The sequence below is a fragment of the Artemia sp. Qi Xiang Cuo genome, chromosome 13 (assembly GCF_049724085.1).
Source record: "Artemia sp. Qi Xiang Cuo chromosome 13, ASM4972408v1, whole genome shotgun sequence".
NCBI lineage: Eukaryota > Metazoa > Arthropoda > Branchiopoda > Anostraca > Artemiidae > Artemia > Artemia sp. Qi Xiang Cuo.
The window spans coordinates 43,742,891-43,757,283 of NC_142806.1; the positions used below are offsets into that span (position 1 = coordinate 43,742,891).

The 14,393-nt window shown below is 33.8% G+C and overlaps 1 protein-coding gene across 1 annotated transcript in view; it reads left to right on the forward strand.

The window, feature by feature from the left end:
• LOC148945321 (uncharacterized) overlaps positions 1-4,234 on the forward strand; it is a 120,757-nt gene extending 116,523 nt beyond the window's left edge. The window contains exon 13 of the mRNA XM_089099002.1: positions 3,173-4,234. Within this exon, the coding sequence (XP_088955128.1) occupies positions 3,173-3,501 (329 nt within the window). The 3' untranslated portion in view covers positions 3,502-4,234. The remainder of the gene's footprint in view (positions 1-3,172) is intronic.
• Positions 4,235-14,393: the final 10,159 nt, after the last annotated feature.

Consider the following 14,393-nt stretch of genomic DNA (forward strand, 5'->3'; position numbering starts at 1 on the left):
CTATTTTAAAAGGTACAATTATTATTTATTTAACAGATATCCTAGATTTTTGAATTACCAACCATTAAAGAAAAAATCTCATAGAATAATAAAACAGAGTCTCTCAAACCACGTAAATCTATTTTAAAAGTTAAAAGAATTATTTGTTTAACATAAATCCTCGCTTTTTTGAATTACAACCAAGTAAAGAAAAAATCACACAGAATAAGACAACAGAGTCTCTGAAACCCCGTAAAGCTATTTTAAAAGGTACAAGAATTATTTATTTAACAAAAATACTCGCTTTTTGAATGACCATCAAGTAAAGAAAAAATCACACAGAATAAGAAAACAGAGTCTCCAGATCCCCGCAAACCTATTTAGAAGGTACAAGAATTATTTATTTAACAGAAATCCTCGCTTTTTGAATGACCGCCAAGTAAAGAAAAAATCACACGGAATAAGACAACAGAGTCTCTCAATCCCCGTAAAGCTATTTTAAAAGGTATAAGAATTATTTATTTAACAGAAATCCTCGCTTTTTGAATGACCACCAAGTAAATAAAAAACACACAGAATAAAACAACAGAGTCTCTCAAACCCCCCTAAAGCTATTTTAAAAGGTATAAGAATTATTTATTTAACAAAAATCTTCGCTTTTTGAATGACCACCAAGTAAAGAAAAAATCACACAGAATAAAACAACAGAGTCTCTCAAACCCCGTAAAGCTATTTTAAAAGGTATAAGAATTATTTATTTAACAAAAATCCTCACTTTTTGAATGACAACCAAGTGAAGAAAAAATCACACAGAATAAAACAACAGAGTCTCTCAAACCCCGTAAAGCTATTTTGAAAGGTATAAGAATTATTTATTTAACAAAAATCCTCGCTTTTTGAATGACCACAAAGTAAAGAAAAACACACACAGAATAAAACAACAGAGTCTCTCAAACCCCCGTAAAGCTATTTTAAAAGGTATAAGAATTATTTATTTAACAAAAATCCTCACTTTTTGAATGTCCATCAAGTAAAGAAAAAATCACACAGAATAAAATAACAGAGTCTCTCAAACCCCGTAAAGCTATTTTAAAAGGTATAAGAATCATTTATTTAACAAAAATCCTTGCTTTTTGAATGGCTACCAAGTAAAGAAAAAATAACACACAATAAAACAACAGACTCTCTCACACCCCGTAAAGCTATTTTAAAAGGTACAAGAATTATTTATTTAACAAAAATCCTTGCTTTTTGAATGAACACCAAGTAAATTTTGCGATCCAAAAATGGACGTAAGTTTCACATTTGAAAGCTACTATCGTAATGAATGATACTTGTTATCAGAAAAAATGTCAATTGCCAAAAAAAAATGGGGGGAGGGGGCCCAAAAAGTTGGGGGGAGCGGGCACCCCTCGAGTTTGAGGATAGGGGACCTATGGAGGGTTGATGTCCCTGGTGGTTAGGGTCGTTGGTGCTTATGATCCATGATGGCTCATACTCATGTATACCTCACTACTTAATCTGTAAGGATTTCTATGGTTTGTTCTGAATTTCCTTATTAAAATTCTTTTCTTGCCATCTACATCTCTCTTAGTATCAACTTTTTAGTGTACTATAACGTTGGACCCTATTTTAAACTGACAACACTTTTCAAACGCCATTGAGGTTACCTTAACTGCTAATCACTTTAACCCTTTTTCTCTATCGTCAAGTACATGCTCTGGAAAGGTACCAAGGAACATAAGGCAATTCAGGAACCAGTGGGGGATCCCTGCTCGTAACTGCTAATCACTTTAACCCTTTTTCTACATCGTCAAGTACATGCTCTGGAAAGGTACCATGGAACGTAAGGCAATTCAGGAACCAGCGGGGAATCCCCGCTCGTAATTGCTAATCACTTTAACCCTTTTTCTCCATCGTCAAGTACATGCTCTGGAAAGGTGTCAAGGAACGTAAGGCAATTCAGGAACCAGCGGGGAATCCCCGCTCGTAATTGCTAATCACTTTAACCCTTTTTCTCCATCGTCAAGTACATGCTCTGGAAAGGTGTCAAGGAATGTAATCTCCCCAAACACGTCAAACTGTTTGAGGGAGTTCTGACTCTCTTTGAAAAGGTGTAGAGCATCAAGCAAATAGTATGGGAATTCCTATACAGGCAAGCAATAGCAATAACCAGTCTGGTAATCTGCCTTGGAAAGATGCTAAGGAACGTAAAGGTCCCAAATAGCACAGGAAGGAACATAGTCTGCTAGAATCCATAGCTACATGCTCTTGAAAGGTGCCAAGGAACGTAAGGCAAGCAAATAACTTGTTAATTCCTGTACAGGCAAGCAATATGGTACGTACTACTCTACTTATGTTTAAATAATCGATTGAATCACCTTATGTCAACCAATAGACTACACAATAAAATCAGTCCAATTGACTTTGGTCCTAAGAATTGAAGGTTAAGAGGATAAAAATAAATTGAACGGATGAACAACCCCCTGGAAACCCCTTTTTCGGAAACCCCCTGTGAGCTCGAAATAAAATCACAACTCGCAAGAGGTAAAATGAGCTAAATGAAACAGCAGCCTAATTCCTTCCTGGAAGGATCTGAAGAGTAGAGCTCTGAACAGAGTTAGGTGAACAAGGAGCATATACAGTATAGTGACAAGCAGTAGCAGACCCTGCAAAATTTAAGATTTTGAAGTAGATAATTATCAACGTAGGATTTGTCTCTGCTTCGTCAATTGGAAACACTCGTAAAATATCCACACGTGCCCTTTTTTCTCTATCCGCCCGCAAAATTTTATGATCATCCTTTTCCCTCCAAAGTCGTGGCTTTAAAGTAAACTCTTTCAAAAAAAATTTTTGAAATGAAAGCGTTTTTATCTGGGTATAGTCAAATCAAATCATGCAGCTAATAAACCTCAAAATATTTCCAGTTCCTCTTAGTTTACTTAAAATTCGTACTTTCCATCTCAAGACCTCGGAAGCTGCGTTGTCTTGTGTCAAAAAGGTGATTCAAAGAAGCATCGCTTTTATTATCCTTTTCGATATATGTTATGATTATGATGTATCATTTAAACCTTGGTGCACCTAATCTTGAAAACTGCCAGTTTTCCTGACAAATTAGTAGAGATATTCAATAATGAAACCTCTATATGTTTGAAACTTGACAACCATGTAATGAAATTTATGTTTTTAATAGGAGTTGCTGTCCCACCCAAAACGTTTTTCCCAGGATTTGACGAATTTTCTAGTCAACCAAGTGGTCCCAATCACACGATTCTTAGAAATCATTCAAAAAACGAAACAAGCCAAGAAATACCTGGAAGTCTTTCCTTTGTTGTTACTTGTGATGATCCATTTAGTGCAGAAAAAAATGATTGTGAGCAATTGTCCAGTGGAAGTGAGGGTAATCTTTCTTTATCCCAAACAGAATCAAAAAAGGAAAAGGGTTTTGAGCTTAGTAAATATGTTAATCAGCTTTTAGAAGATACAGTAGGCAATCCTTTTGTAAGTGATGACAGTTTTTAGGCCTAATATCTCTTGTTGCAGAAAAATGGCAAAAAAGAAATTTTGACGTTTATGATTTTAACTACAAACCAGTAAAGTGAATCTTCAGTCGAAATAGAACTTGAATTATTAGTATAAGCACAATCATGACGAGTAATTGGAGAAGACTGCATAAATCAAGCCATTTAAACGAACATAATGTAAATACTTAGATTTTAAATATTTATTCCAAAGAGAACAAAAAAAAAAAAAATGCAGCTGTTATAAGTAATTTTGTTTTAAACCTTAAGACAACACGGACGCAGAGGGTTGAAAAATTTGATATAAAATTAGACTTAAGAACGTAATTGATTTTTATGTCATTTTATGTATAATACTTTCTTCAAAATGAACTTGAAATTACCAATACTTATAAAAAGTTAAAAAATAAAGAGGCGCCAATTGGAGGAGGCAGAGAAGATGAGGGCAAATACCCCCTCCTTTGATTTTTTTCAAAATATTTTTTGTCTTCATTAAGAAATGGTATGCTTCCTTTTTAAATATAAGAATATTCGTATATGTAGTGTCATGGAATAAACAGTTCTATATTTGAATTTTAATCCTACAAATGTTTTTAAAAGTATGAGCAATAAGTCAAATATCTACTCGAAGACCTCTACAGATTTAAAATTTTAGTTACTGGGACTAACTGAGCAATTTAAAGGGTGTGGCATTTAGCAAAATCTTTAAAGTTGTGCGTCTGAGGTTGTGCAATTTAGAGGTTGTTACACAAAGCTTTAGAAAGTGCTATCTAAATTTGTCACTTTCATGCTCAATCGTATTTCTGCAATGTTACGTCATACCGGTGTTTGAGGTTTCAAGTTTCAAGTTTTTTTAGTTTTTTTTTCTTATTTTACAATATGAGAATTTTACACCTTCCTCTGTTCTTGTTTGTCTGTTTTTCAATAAAAGCTATATTTAAGTAGTTACAAGAAGAAAGAATAGCATAAAATTTTCACAGGGGAAATATTTGATAAATTTCAGCTGTAGATTCATGCTGAATTATCACCAGCTTCTAAATTGCGGAGGATGTGTTTTAATTTCTCGTATTTTCATTAGAATAGATTTGAGTTTAGGAGCTTCAAGAAGCTAATGAATTTTATTCCTCGGCCGAAAAATAACTATTTACTAGAAATAATCAAATGAACGAATCTTATATAAGTAGGAATATGACTTATGGTTACCGAAAATAGGGATTTTTAAAAATTTTCCTTTTTGTTTAGAAAACCAAAGAAAAACCAAGTAAAAAAATCAAATATTATTAGGAAACAATGTGGTAAATTAGAGTGAATATTTCTAAGAAACTGATTCTGGCCTCTAATCCGTCTTGTAATTCTTAGCAAAACGTAAAAATTTTACCTACAAATTGAATCACTGCGTCCATTTTTCATCTGTTATTTTTCAACAGGTATTTTTGTCTTAAAGGTTTGATCGCGGTTAATTAAAAAAAAGGAAAAAAGAAGAAAAAAAAGACGAAATTCCGCCTCTCAACATTAATCAAGCTAAAACACCTTTTCCACTGTCTTTTATTACTTTTTCCTTTATTCAATCTGAAGTGAGATGACAGAATTGACACCAAGTTAATATTTATAGCCTCCGAAGGTACTGATCCAAGGTACTTACTTAAAGTCAGTACCTTCGATGGAATTGTCTAATTTTTTGTTCTTCATCTTATTTAGTTCTAAATATACACAGTGGTTTCCTGTTTTCTGCAAAGTGCCGTATGTTTCTCTTTATCACTTGCAAAAATGGTTGAAATTGAAGTGTATTTTATAAAAACAACCAGGCACTTAAAAAAACATAATAAAGGCATAATAAGATTCTTGCTCATTTATAAAATTAATATCTGGAAAGTTCTAATTTTAAAGACACACATTTCGTTGTAAATCAGCCATATAGCCAGACAAATTAGCTCGTAAAACTTATTAAATCAATAAGTGATCTCTAGCAGATATGAGTTCGAAATCTTTTGGGTTTTCGGTAGAGCGCAAGGACGTTCTGGTCTTTAGAAGGCTTAGAGGTATCAACCCTACTACTGTTTGAGATAATCTCTGGTCGTCTAAGTTTGATTTGGATATTCATTGTAATATCTGTTTGTTAGAGGTCGTGTTTATGATTCATAGTAATTTTCTTACGTTTTAAGTTTGAATTATTATTTGACTTTATATCTGTTGGTCTTTGGTTTATTGTACCTCTTTGATTTTCTTTGATTTCTTTTTTATAATTTTCCTTAAGTTAATTTTAGCTCGGTTTTAATTAACATTGATTTTTTTTTATTGACTTGTAAAAGAAATACATGTAAAGTTTTACTTCTTTTTCTGCTTAGCTTTTAAAAATTGAAATTTTGGGTTGCTATTTTTATTCTGGACAAAATTTTACAACAAATTATAATCTTAGTTTTAATATAGAACTTTGGATGGATACTTAATTTACACACCTACTTAATTCTACTGCTGACTCGTCACCAGCGTTAAGGAAGCAGAAACCATCCTCATCCAAGACACCTGGTGTTGTGTAACCGCGGTTGTGTTTACAAATGGTGCAGGTTATCAGACGATCTCATTCTTGGACAACCATAGGGTTGTTTCCACGCAGTGGCCACGAAGTTGAAATTGTAGGCAATGCGACAGGTATATCTTTTGGCATTCGGAAGGGATTTCCGTACGATTTCAGTATACGCTGCGCTACTTGCTGGGAAAATGAAATCTCTTTCGAAACGGGTCAACGGAATTTGCTGATAAAGGCAAACCAGAGGAGTGCCTCTATCTTTTGAAGTTCTTTTGTTTGAGTCACATCCAGCTTCTTCAAGGTCGTGATGGTTGTTGGCCATGTTTCTGTGCCGTATAGTAGGATTGGGCCTAGAGATGAATCGAGTTCTGCAAACTCTGTGAGGTGGTTAACAACAAGGTTGTGCCATATTTTGTCGAGTCCTCCTAAGATGGAACATCCCTTGGCGATTCGTGTGTTAACTTCACTCTCCACTGAACTATCAATTAGCATAATTTAGCCTTGGTACGTGAAGTTATCCCCATCTGCTATTTGGTTTTGACATAGTTCGTCTGCAGGAGGGGATCGTTGAGAAGGTTTCGAATCAACAAACACGATTTTCATTTTGCTCCAGTTGATTTTATGGCCAACTTTGCTAGCTTTTTTTCTCAAGATTGTCAGAGCTATAATAATTTCTTCGTGGGTAAATATTGCTTAAATAAATGGATTGGAAATCTGTATATTGTCTTGCCTTTTATGGTGCTGAAGTATTTGGCCATCTTTGCGCCATAAAAATATTGATAGATCATTTTGTTATAAGAATTTTATTGTTTTATGTTTTTAACGACTGGTTTGTTTAAATAAATGCCATTTGTGCTTATTTATAAAAAAGAGTACTTAGGCTATATATTGCTTAAAAAATAAAAACAGGACACAAGAAATCAACGCAACGAGATTTATTTCCATCTGAGGTTCCTTTGGTTCTTAAATTTCAGTTGAGGCATATGTAGCCTGAAATTTTAAGCAGATCAACAACAAAAAAGAAGAAAATTTCGCATTAATAATCATTAAAACCATATTACTCTTCAACACTCATTGTCCCTGATTAGCTCCACTTGGTCTCCTTAAATCAAAATTTTAAATATACCTGCAAAATTTGAAAATGTATTTTGATTTCAGTCTTTGATTTACTGTGGCTTTTTGCATTTCTGTGGAAAACTTCTTTTGTTGGAAAAGGTTCTTAAAATTAGTTTCGTTTAGTCTTTTCTATAAATTATTGTTGTTTGCTAGTTATGAAAATGGAACAGTTGTAACTTTTTATTGGTATTTTCTTTAAGAATCAAGAATTTGCATGCCACTTATATTTGGGACGAATTTCTCCAGCAAATTTTAATAGTATGTAAGGAGGCCTTATTTTGTGTAAATTTGGTAACTCAATTTTCGTAAAGCTTTCAATTCCCTTTCGCTTCATAGATCAGAAATATAGCGACAGTTTCAAATTAGCTTGAATTTGAAAATAACTTCTCTTTGCGTAAGGACCATAAAATGCAAATACAAATACCGGACCGCTGCCAAACTCGAGGGGTCAACGACAAAGAGATATTACGCGATTTGTATCACATGACAAAACAGGGTTTTTAATAGAGAAAGCGGAAACTAATCTTTTGAACAAAGACTTATTATTAGGATTACATCAAAACTGGTCTCTAGCCAATGAGAGAAAAGAATAACAAAATAAGAAAAAACTTAAAATAGGGATTCGGGGACGAAAACTGGGTAGTCTTTTTTGCATCAAACAAGGAGTAAGTGTTTTACTTTGTAATTACGATAAACTGCCACTGTCTGTCTGAATTCCCCTTGGAGACAAAAGTTTGAAGATAAAATTAAAATAAGGAAAAAACTTCTAAGCATTTCTGTCATTTGGAGATAACTTTAATACGTATATGGGAGAAAATAATAACAACTAGTGCTGAAATCTAACATTTACTATAAAGTTGGTGATTTTGGGTTTATAGTTCGGTAGTATTTCCACTTAGAAAAGGCTTGAGCCATTTGGACAAAACAGCATTTTTAAGGTTAAATTAAGCTAAATTAAATTTCTTCCCAAAAATTGAAGCTTTGAATAACTGAGGGTTCAAAGAGGGAAGGAACCTTAACCAAGAAGAGAACGCTAGGAGAGCCATTTGTGCTTCCCTTTTTCAGCCTAGAGTTTCTTGGAACTTAGGTTGACTTTATAAAGGCCTTATATCCGGAAATTGGAATTATCGGACAAAAACATTACGTCCCCCCTTTTTTTGAAATCTTCAGACGTTTATACGAAGAGGAACACCGTTCCCTTTTTAAGCATTCTTTCATTTCGTTAAACCCGTACTGCATGTTTATACAAAGGTGACCTTAATGCTTATACAGGTAGGTTAGGGGAAAAGGGAACAATATTTTCAGCTTAAGAATTTCCAAACCTTTATGTCCAGATATTTTAAATTAAGTTTTCCCTGCTAAAGTTAAAGCTTAATAAAGGTTCAAGGAATACACATCCCTTTTCAAGAAATAATAAGAGAATCTCTTGGTTTGGGTTAATGAAAATTGAATTAAAATCAAGAACGCTTATTCTTAGCTTAGCTCAACAATAGTTTGAACTAAAGGATTTTAATAACCAAGAACTCAAGCCTTGACTAGCTATTCAAGTGTATCCTTTTTAAATAGAAACATTCGATAGCCTAGAATTAACTTAATCTTTTTCTTTTTGGTAAACATTGGTGGATTGAACAAGTAGATCATTAGACCTTAGACCTAGAAGAGGTTTAGAAATATTCAACATAATCAGAATTAGAATATTTTTCTTTTGATCTTCTTTTGTAATAAAAATCAGTTGTCACTGAATTCTGAGTACCGATTTCTTACCCAACGTCTCAGTTCGTATCACACTACCAAATATATTAGCCCTGTTAGTAGGGGCAACCTTACAACTGGTCGCAGCGGTACTCAGGTTCGGTACAACTGGTCACAGTGGTACTCAAGTTTGGTGCAACTTTCGTTTAAGTGGGGGAGGATTACTTAAATTGATAAAATCTGGTAAAATTTAGTCCTCTGTTCCTCACAAGAAAGTGTGTGTTCAGTTTTCCAAACCTATCCAAGACAGAAAAGTTTGAAAAAGTGTTTATTAAAGAAAATTTTAACCTTAAAGGGAAGTTCAGACAGCCTTTTATCTTCCTAAGATTCTTTCTTCTCCTTTCTTTATCTTTGCTACAAGTTCTAGTATCCGAATCGTCTATAATTTACTTAAATAGGGTCATAGATTAATCATCCTCAAGTGTGTGTAATTATAATACTAAACTTGAGGGTAAATTTAAATCAAGGAACTGAGAAAATTCTCATACAATTTATAAAAGACCCATTTTAGCGACTTAAAACACTATGAGGGATCAAAAAGTTTCCCACACTAAGAGTTTATAAGAATAGAACAATCATGAGTACAAATGAAAACAAAATCAAAGAGTTAGAAATTGCACTGCAAGACGCAGTGTCTAGAATAAACGCTCTAGAAGGGCAATATGGAGATGCCACAGTCACTATTAGGCTTCAAAATCTATTTGTGGAGCAAGCACCTCCTATCTCGTTACTGACATATCCCAATGAAATCCATTCATGGATTATCACCCTTAAACAAATACAAAGGAGTTTAGGGAAAGATGAATTATTAGCACTGACAAAGAGATTTGAATTGATTGATTGAATGTATAGGGACTCCTCAGACATGTCTTTGTGAGCAACGGTGGTTAACTCAGGAGACAAAACTTCCCCTGCAGAACAAAGAGATAACTCCAGAGTAGACTTTCAAAACAGGAAATTATAGAAATAACTCAAAGAAATTTTTGAACAGTGGAAAGAAAGATATGTCAAGACCAACTAGGGATAATTATTCCAGGTATAAATTTAGTAAAAGAAAAAATGCTTGCATAAAATGCTGGACTTGTGGGGGTCTACATAGACAATTGGAATGTGAAAAACCTCCAACTTCTATCCACTGTGGTGATTCAGGCCACAAAGCAAAATATTGTTTAGCTCCAACACCTATACACCAACCCCAAGAAAACTTTTAAGGCAATATTGCCGAAGGTACTGCGGCCTCCGAGTAATGGTTAGGGAACCACCGGAAGGCACAGGCCCAGATTCCGTAGTTTTGTAGATATAGGTTAACCGTTAGTAGTAGATTTAGTGTGACCAGGAGTCACTAACACGAACAAGACTAGGACTATGAAAGTCACTAGCACGGAAAGACTAGGACTATGAAACAGGAGTCACTAGCACGGACAAGACTAGGACTATGAAGGTCACTAGCACGGAAAGACTAGGACTATGAAACAGGAGTCACTAGCACGGACAAAACTAGGACTATGAAGGTCACTAGCATGGAAAGACTAGGACTATGAAACAGGAGTCACTAGCACGGACAAGACTTGTACTATGAAGGTCACTAGCACGGAAAGACTAGGACTATGAAACATGAGTCACTAGCACCGACAAGACTAGGACTATGAAGGTCACTAGCACGGAAAGACTAGGACTTTGAAACAGGAGTCACTAGCACGGATAATTGAGAGGATTTTTGTTCTGAAGATGAATGAGTATATAATCTCGTTCAAGAGGTATTTGTCAGCCGACAAATATGTATAAAAAAAGAAGAAAAAAAAGAAGAGTAATTCAAGAAAAGTCATAAAAAAAAAAAAAAAAAAAAAATTCTTATAGGGGACCCTATCTAGTGTTGTCGGAATTATAAAAAAAACGTCTTTTTGTTACACCAGTTGAAAACTTATAAACGACGGTTAGAAAATATAAGACAACTTAAAAAGATAAACAAGGAAGTAACAAAAGGTTCAATTCAAATAAAAAGGTTAGTAAAGAAAATAAAAACAGTAATCCTTTCTATTTTTCAAGCAGAAAATAAAAGTTTCCCTTTCATTGTTACATATCCGGCAGACATGCTTAGGAAAATTTTCGAAGTTGAAAATTCACTACCAATAGGCTATAGAATATCGGTTAATTATAGGCTTTACGGCTTTCTGGAACTTTATAAATCGACTAGCTGCAATGTGGCGACACAACAATTTGAAATTGTTCGTTATATGTGATTTCTCAATATCAAATAAACAAGATGAGTTCAGAAAATTCGAAAGGTTCGAAATTTTCATAACTCGTAATTTAAAAAAAAAAAAATAGAGAACGGGTACAGATTTTTTTTTCTTTCATTGTAGAATGTATTTGCCTTTGATTTTTCAAGCTTTCAATTGTTACTAGTCCTTTTGGCACCTTTAAATACTCTTTCGAGTATTCAATTATAATTTGAAAAAAATTTTAAATAAAGTTTGAAAGGGCCCAAATAAGAATATAGCACTCAGCTGTTTGTAGAGGTCAATTAATATATCTTCCTTTTATTAAAGATGTGCTCAATTTTAAACTTAAAGTAATCAAAGAGACGATTTATCTGTGCTTAGAAACACAAGAGCAGGGGTTTGATTTCGGATGCTGCGAAACAACAAACAAAAACAACCCGTAGATTAAAAATATCTGCATGAGCTCATAAGGATTTGGCTGAGAACTTCGCATAAGTCCTACCACATTAGGAAGACAAAATTGAATATTTACTTTTTATTTACTTTTAGAATAATTTTAGTTCAACCATTGTCCTGGACGAAGCGAAGCAAATGCAATTTCCTCACAAGAAGAAAAAGGGAAAGATGTAACAACATATTGGACATCAACGTATAATATTTATACACTCTTTATATATATAATAGGATTTCTTTCAGTAGGACTGGTATTCAGAAAATTAAGAAATTTATATACAGGTTATAGAGACCAAAAGTCTCAGGGGTTCAATTTAGAAGTAGTATAAGGAGAAATTAAGTTACACTAGATCTTAGTAAATTCGTGTTTCCTTTTGTTTATTCCTTTTAAAACAAAAAGATTATAAGTGGGGGAGATTGTAAGGAGGCGTTATTTTGTGTAAATTTGGTAACTCAATTTTAGTAAAGCTTGGAATTCCCTTTCGCTTCATAGATCAGAAATATAGCGACAATTTCAAATTAGCTTGAATTTGAAAATAACTTCTCTTTGCGTAAGGACCATAAAATGCAAATACAAATACCGGACCGCCGCCAAACTCGAGGGGTCAATGACAAAAGATATTACGCGATTTGTATCACATGACAAAACAGGGTTTTTAATAGAGTAAGCGGAAACTAATCTTTTGAACAAAGACTTATTATTAGGATTACATCAAAACTGGTCTCTGGCCAATGAGAGAAAAGAACAACAAAATAAGACAACAATTAAAATAGGGATTCGGGGACGAAAACTGGGTAGTCTGTTTTGGATCAAACAAGGAGTAAGTGTTTCACTTTCTAATTTCGATAAACTGCCACTGTCTGTCTGAATTCCCCTTGGAAATAAAAGTTTGAAGATAAAATTAAAATAAGAAGTAAAATTCTCAATATTTTTGTCATTTAGAGATAAATTTAATAGGTATATAGAAGAAAATAATAGCAACTAGAGTCGAAATCTAACATTTACTATAAAGTTGGTGATTTTGGGTTTATAGTTCGGTAGTATTTCCACTTAGACAAGGCTTGAGCCATTTGGACAAGACAGAATTTTTAAGGTTAAATTAAGCTAAATTAAATTTTGTCCCAGAAATTTAAGCTTTGAATACCTGAGAGTTCAAAGAGGGAAGGAACCTTAACCAAGAAGAGAACGATAGGAGAGCCATTTGTGCTTCCCTTTTTCAGCCTAGAGTTTCTTGGAACTTAGCTTGACTTTATAAAGACCTTATATCTGAAAATTGGAATTATCGGACAAAAACATTACTTCCCCCCCCCCCCTTTGTGCAATCTTCAGACGTTTATACGAAGACGAAAACCGTTCCCTTTTTAATCATTCTTTCCTTTCGTTAAACCCTTACTGCATGTTTATACAAAGGTGACCTTAATGTATATACAGGTAGGTTAATGGAAAAGGGAACAATATTGTCAGCTTAAGAATACCCATACCTTTATATCCAGATAATTTCAATTAAGTTTTCCCAGCTAAAGTTAAAGCTTAATAAAGGTCCAAGGAATACACAGCCCTTTTCAAGAAATAATAAGAGAATCTCTTGGTTTAGGTTAATGAAAATTGAACTAAAATGTATTACGGTTATTCTTAGCTTAGCTCAACAACAGTTTGAACTAAAGGATTTTAATAACCCAGAACTCAAGCCTTGACTAGCTTTTCAAATGTAACCTTTTTAAGTAGAAACATTCGATAGCCTAGAATTAACCTAATCTTTTTGTTTTCGGTAAACATTCGTGGATTGAACAAGTAGATCATTAGACCTTAGACCTAGAAGAGGTTTAGAAATATTCAACATAATCAGAATTATAATATTTTTCTTTTTATCTTCTTTTGTAATAAAAATCAGTTGTCACTGAATTCTCAGTAGCGATTTCTTACCCAAGCCTCAGTTCGTAACACGCTACCAAATATATTAGCCCTGTTAGTAGGGGCAACCTTACAAGTAGTTGAGCAATAAAATTTGGACGGATGGACTTGAAAATTAGGGGATTGAAAATCTGCATAATTTCTGAGCTTCTATGGAACTTAAGTCATTCTGAACCCCTTCATGATACAACCATAGGCATGGACACATATTCATAGACTATTTCATTAAAGGAGTCTTATTGTGTTATAGTTTGTTTTAACTGTGTCTTTGTTTAAATAAATGTATTTTTATAGCGCAAGTTCATAGCTCGTTTATTGAACAATTTCTAATTTACTGTTAAAAAACGAAAAAAAAGAAAATTACAATTTCAGGATTCAATCCAACTAGATTTGTTTCCGGTTGAGGCTCCCTCTGCTAAGAAAGGCTAATCTACCGTGTCTTCATGGCCTGAAATTTTTATGTAATCAGCATAAGGACAGAAAATCTGAAACAAAGAATCTATACAACCACATTTTTTCAAACATTTTTGCTTTGATGAGGTCCTCCCGGTCCCTCCAAGTTAAAACTTAAGAACCTACTCGATCTTCCAATCCAATATTCCCTTAAAGTTTTAGCTGGGCCCTTTAAACCATCATTGTATACCCTTAGCCACTCCTGAGACATTATAGATACGGTAGTCATTCCTGAGAAATTGTAGATATGGTGTTTTAGCATTCAATACCCCCTCAGATTTTTCTGAAAGTTTTAACATAATACCCTCAGCTCTTGAGTCGTTGCATATGAACAAATTTGACATTTACGATGCACTAAGTATCTAAGATTCAGTTCAATATCTCCCTCGAAGTTCCCTGGAATTTTCAACTTAGTATCTCAGTCGTTCCTTAGATAATAAAACACACTTTTTTTTACG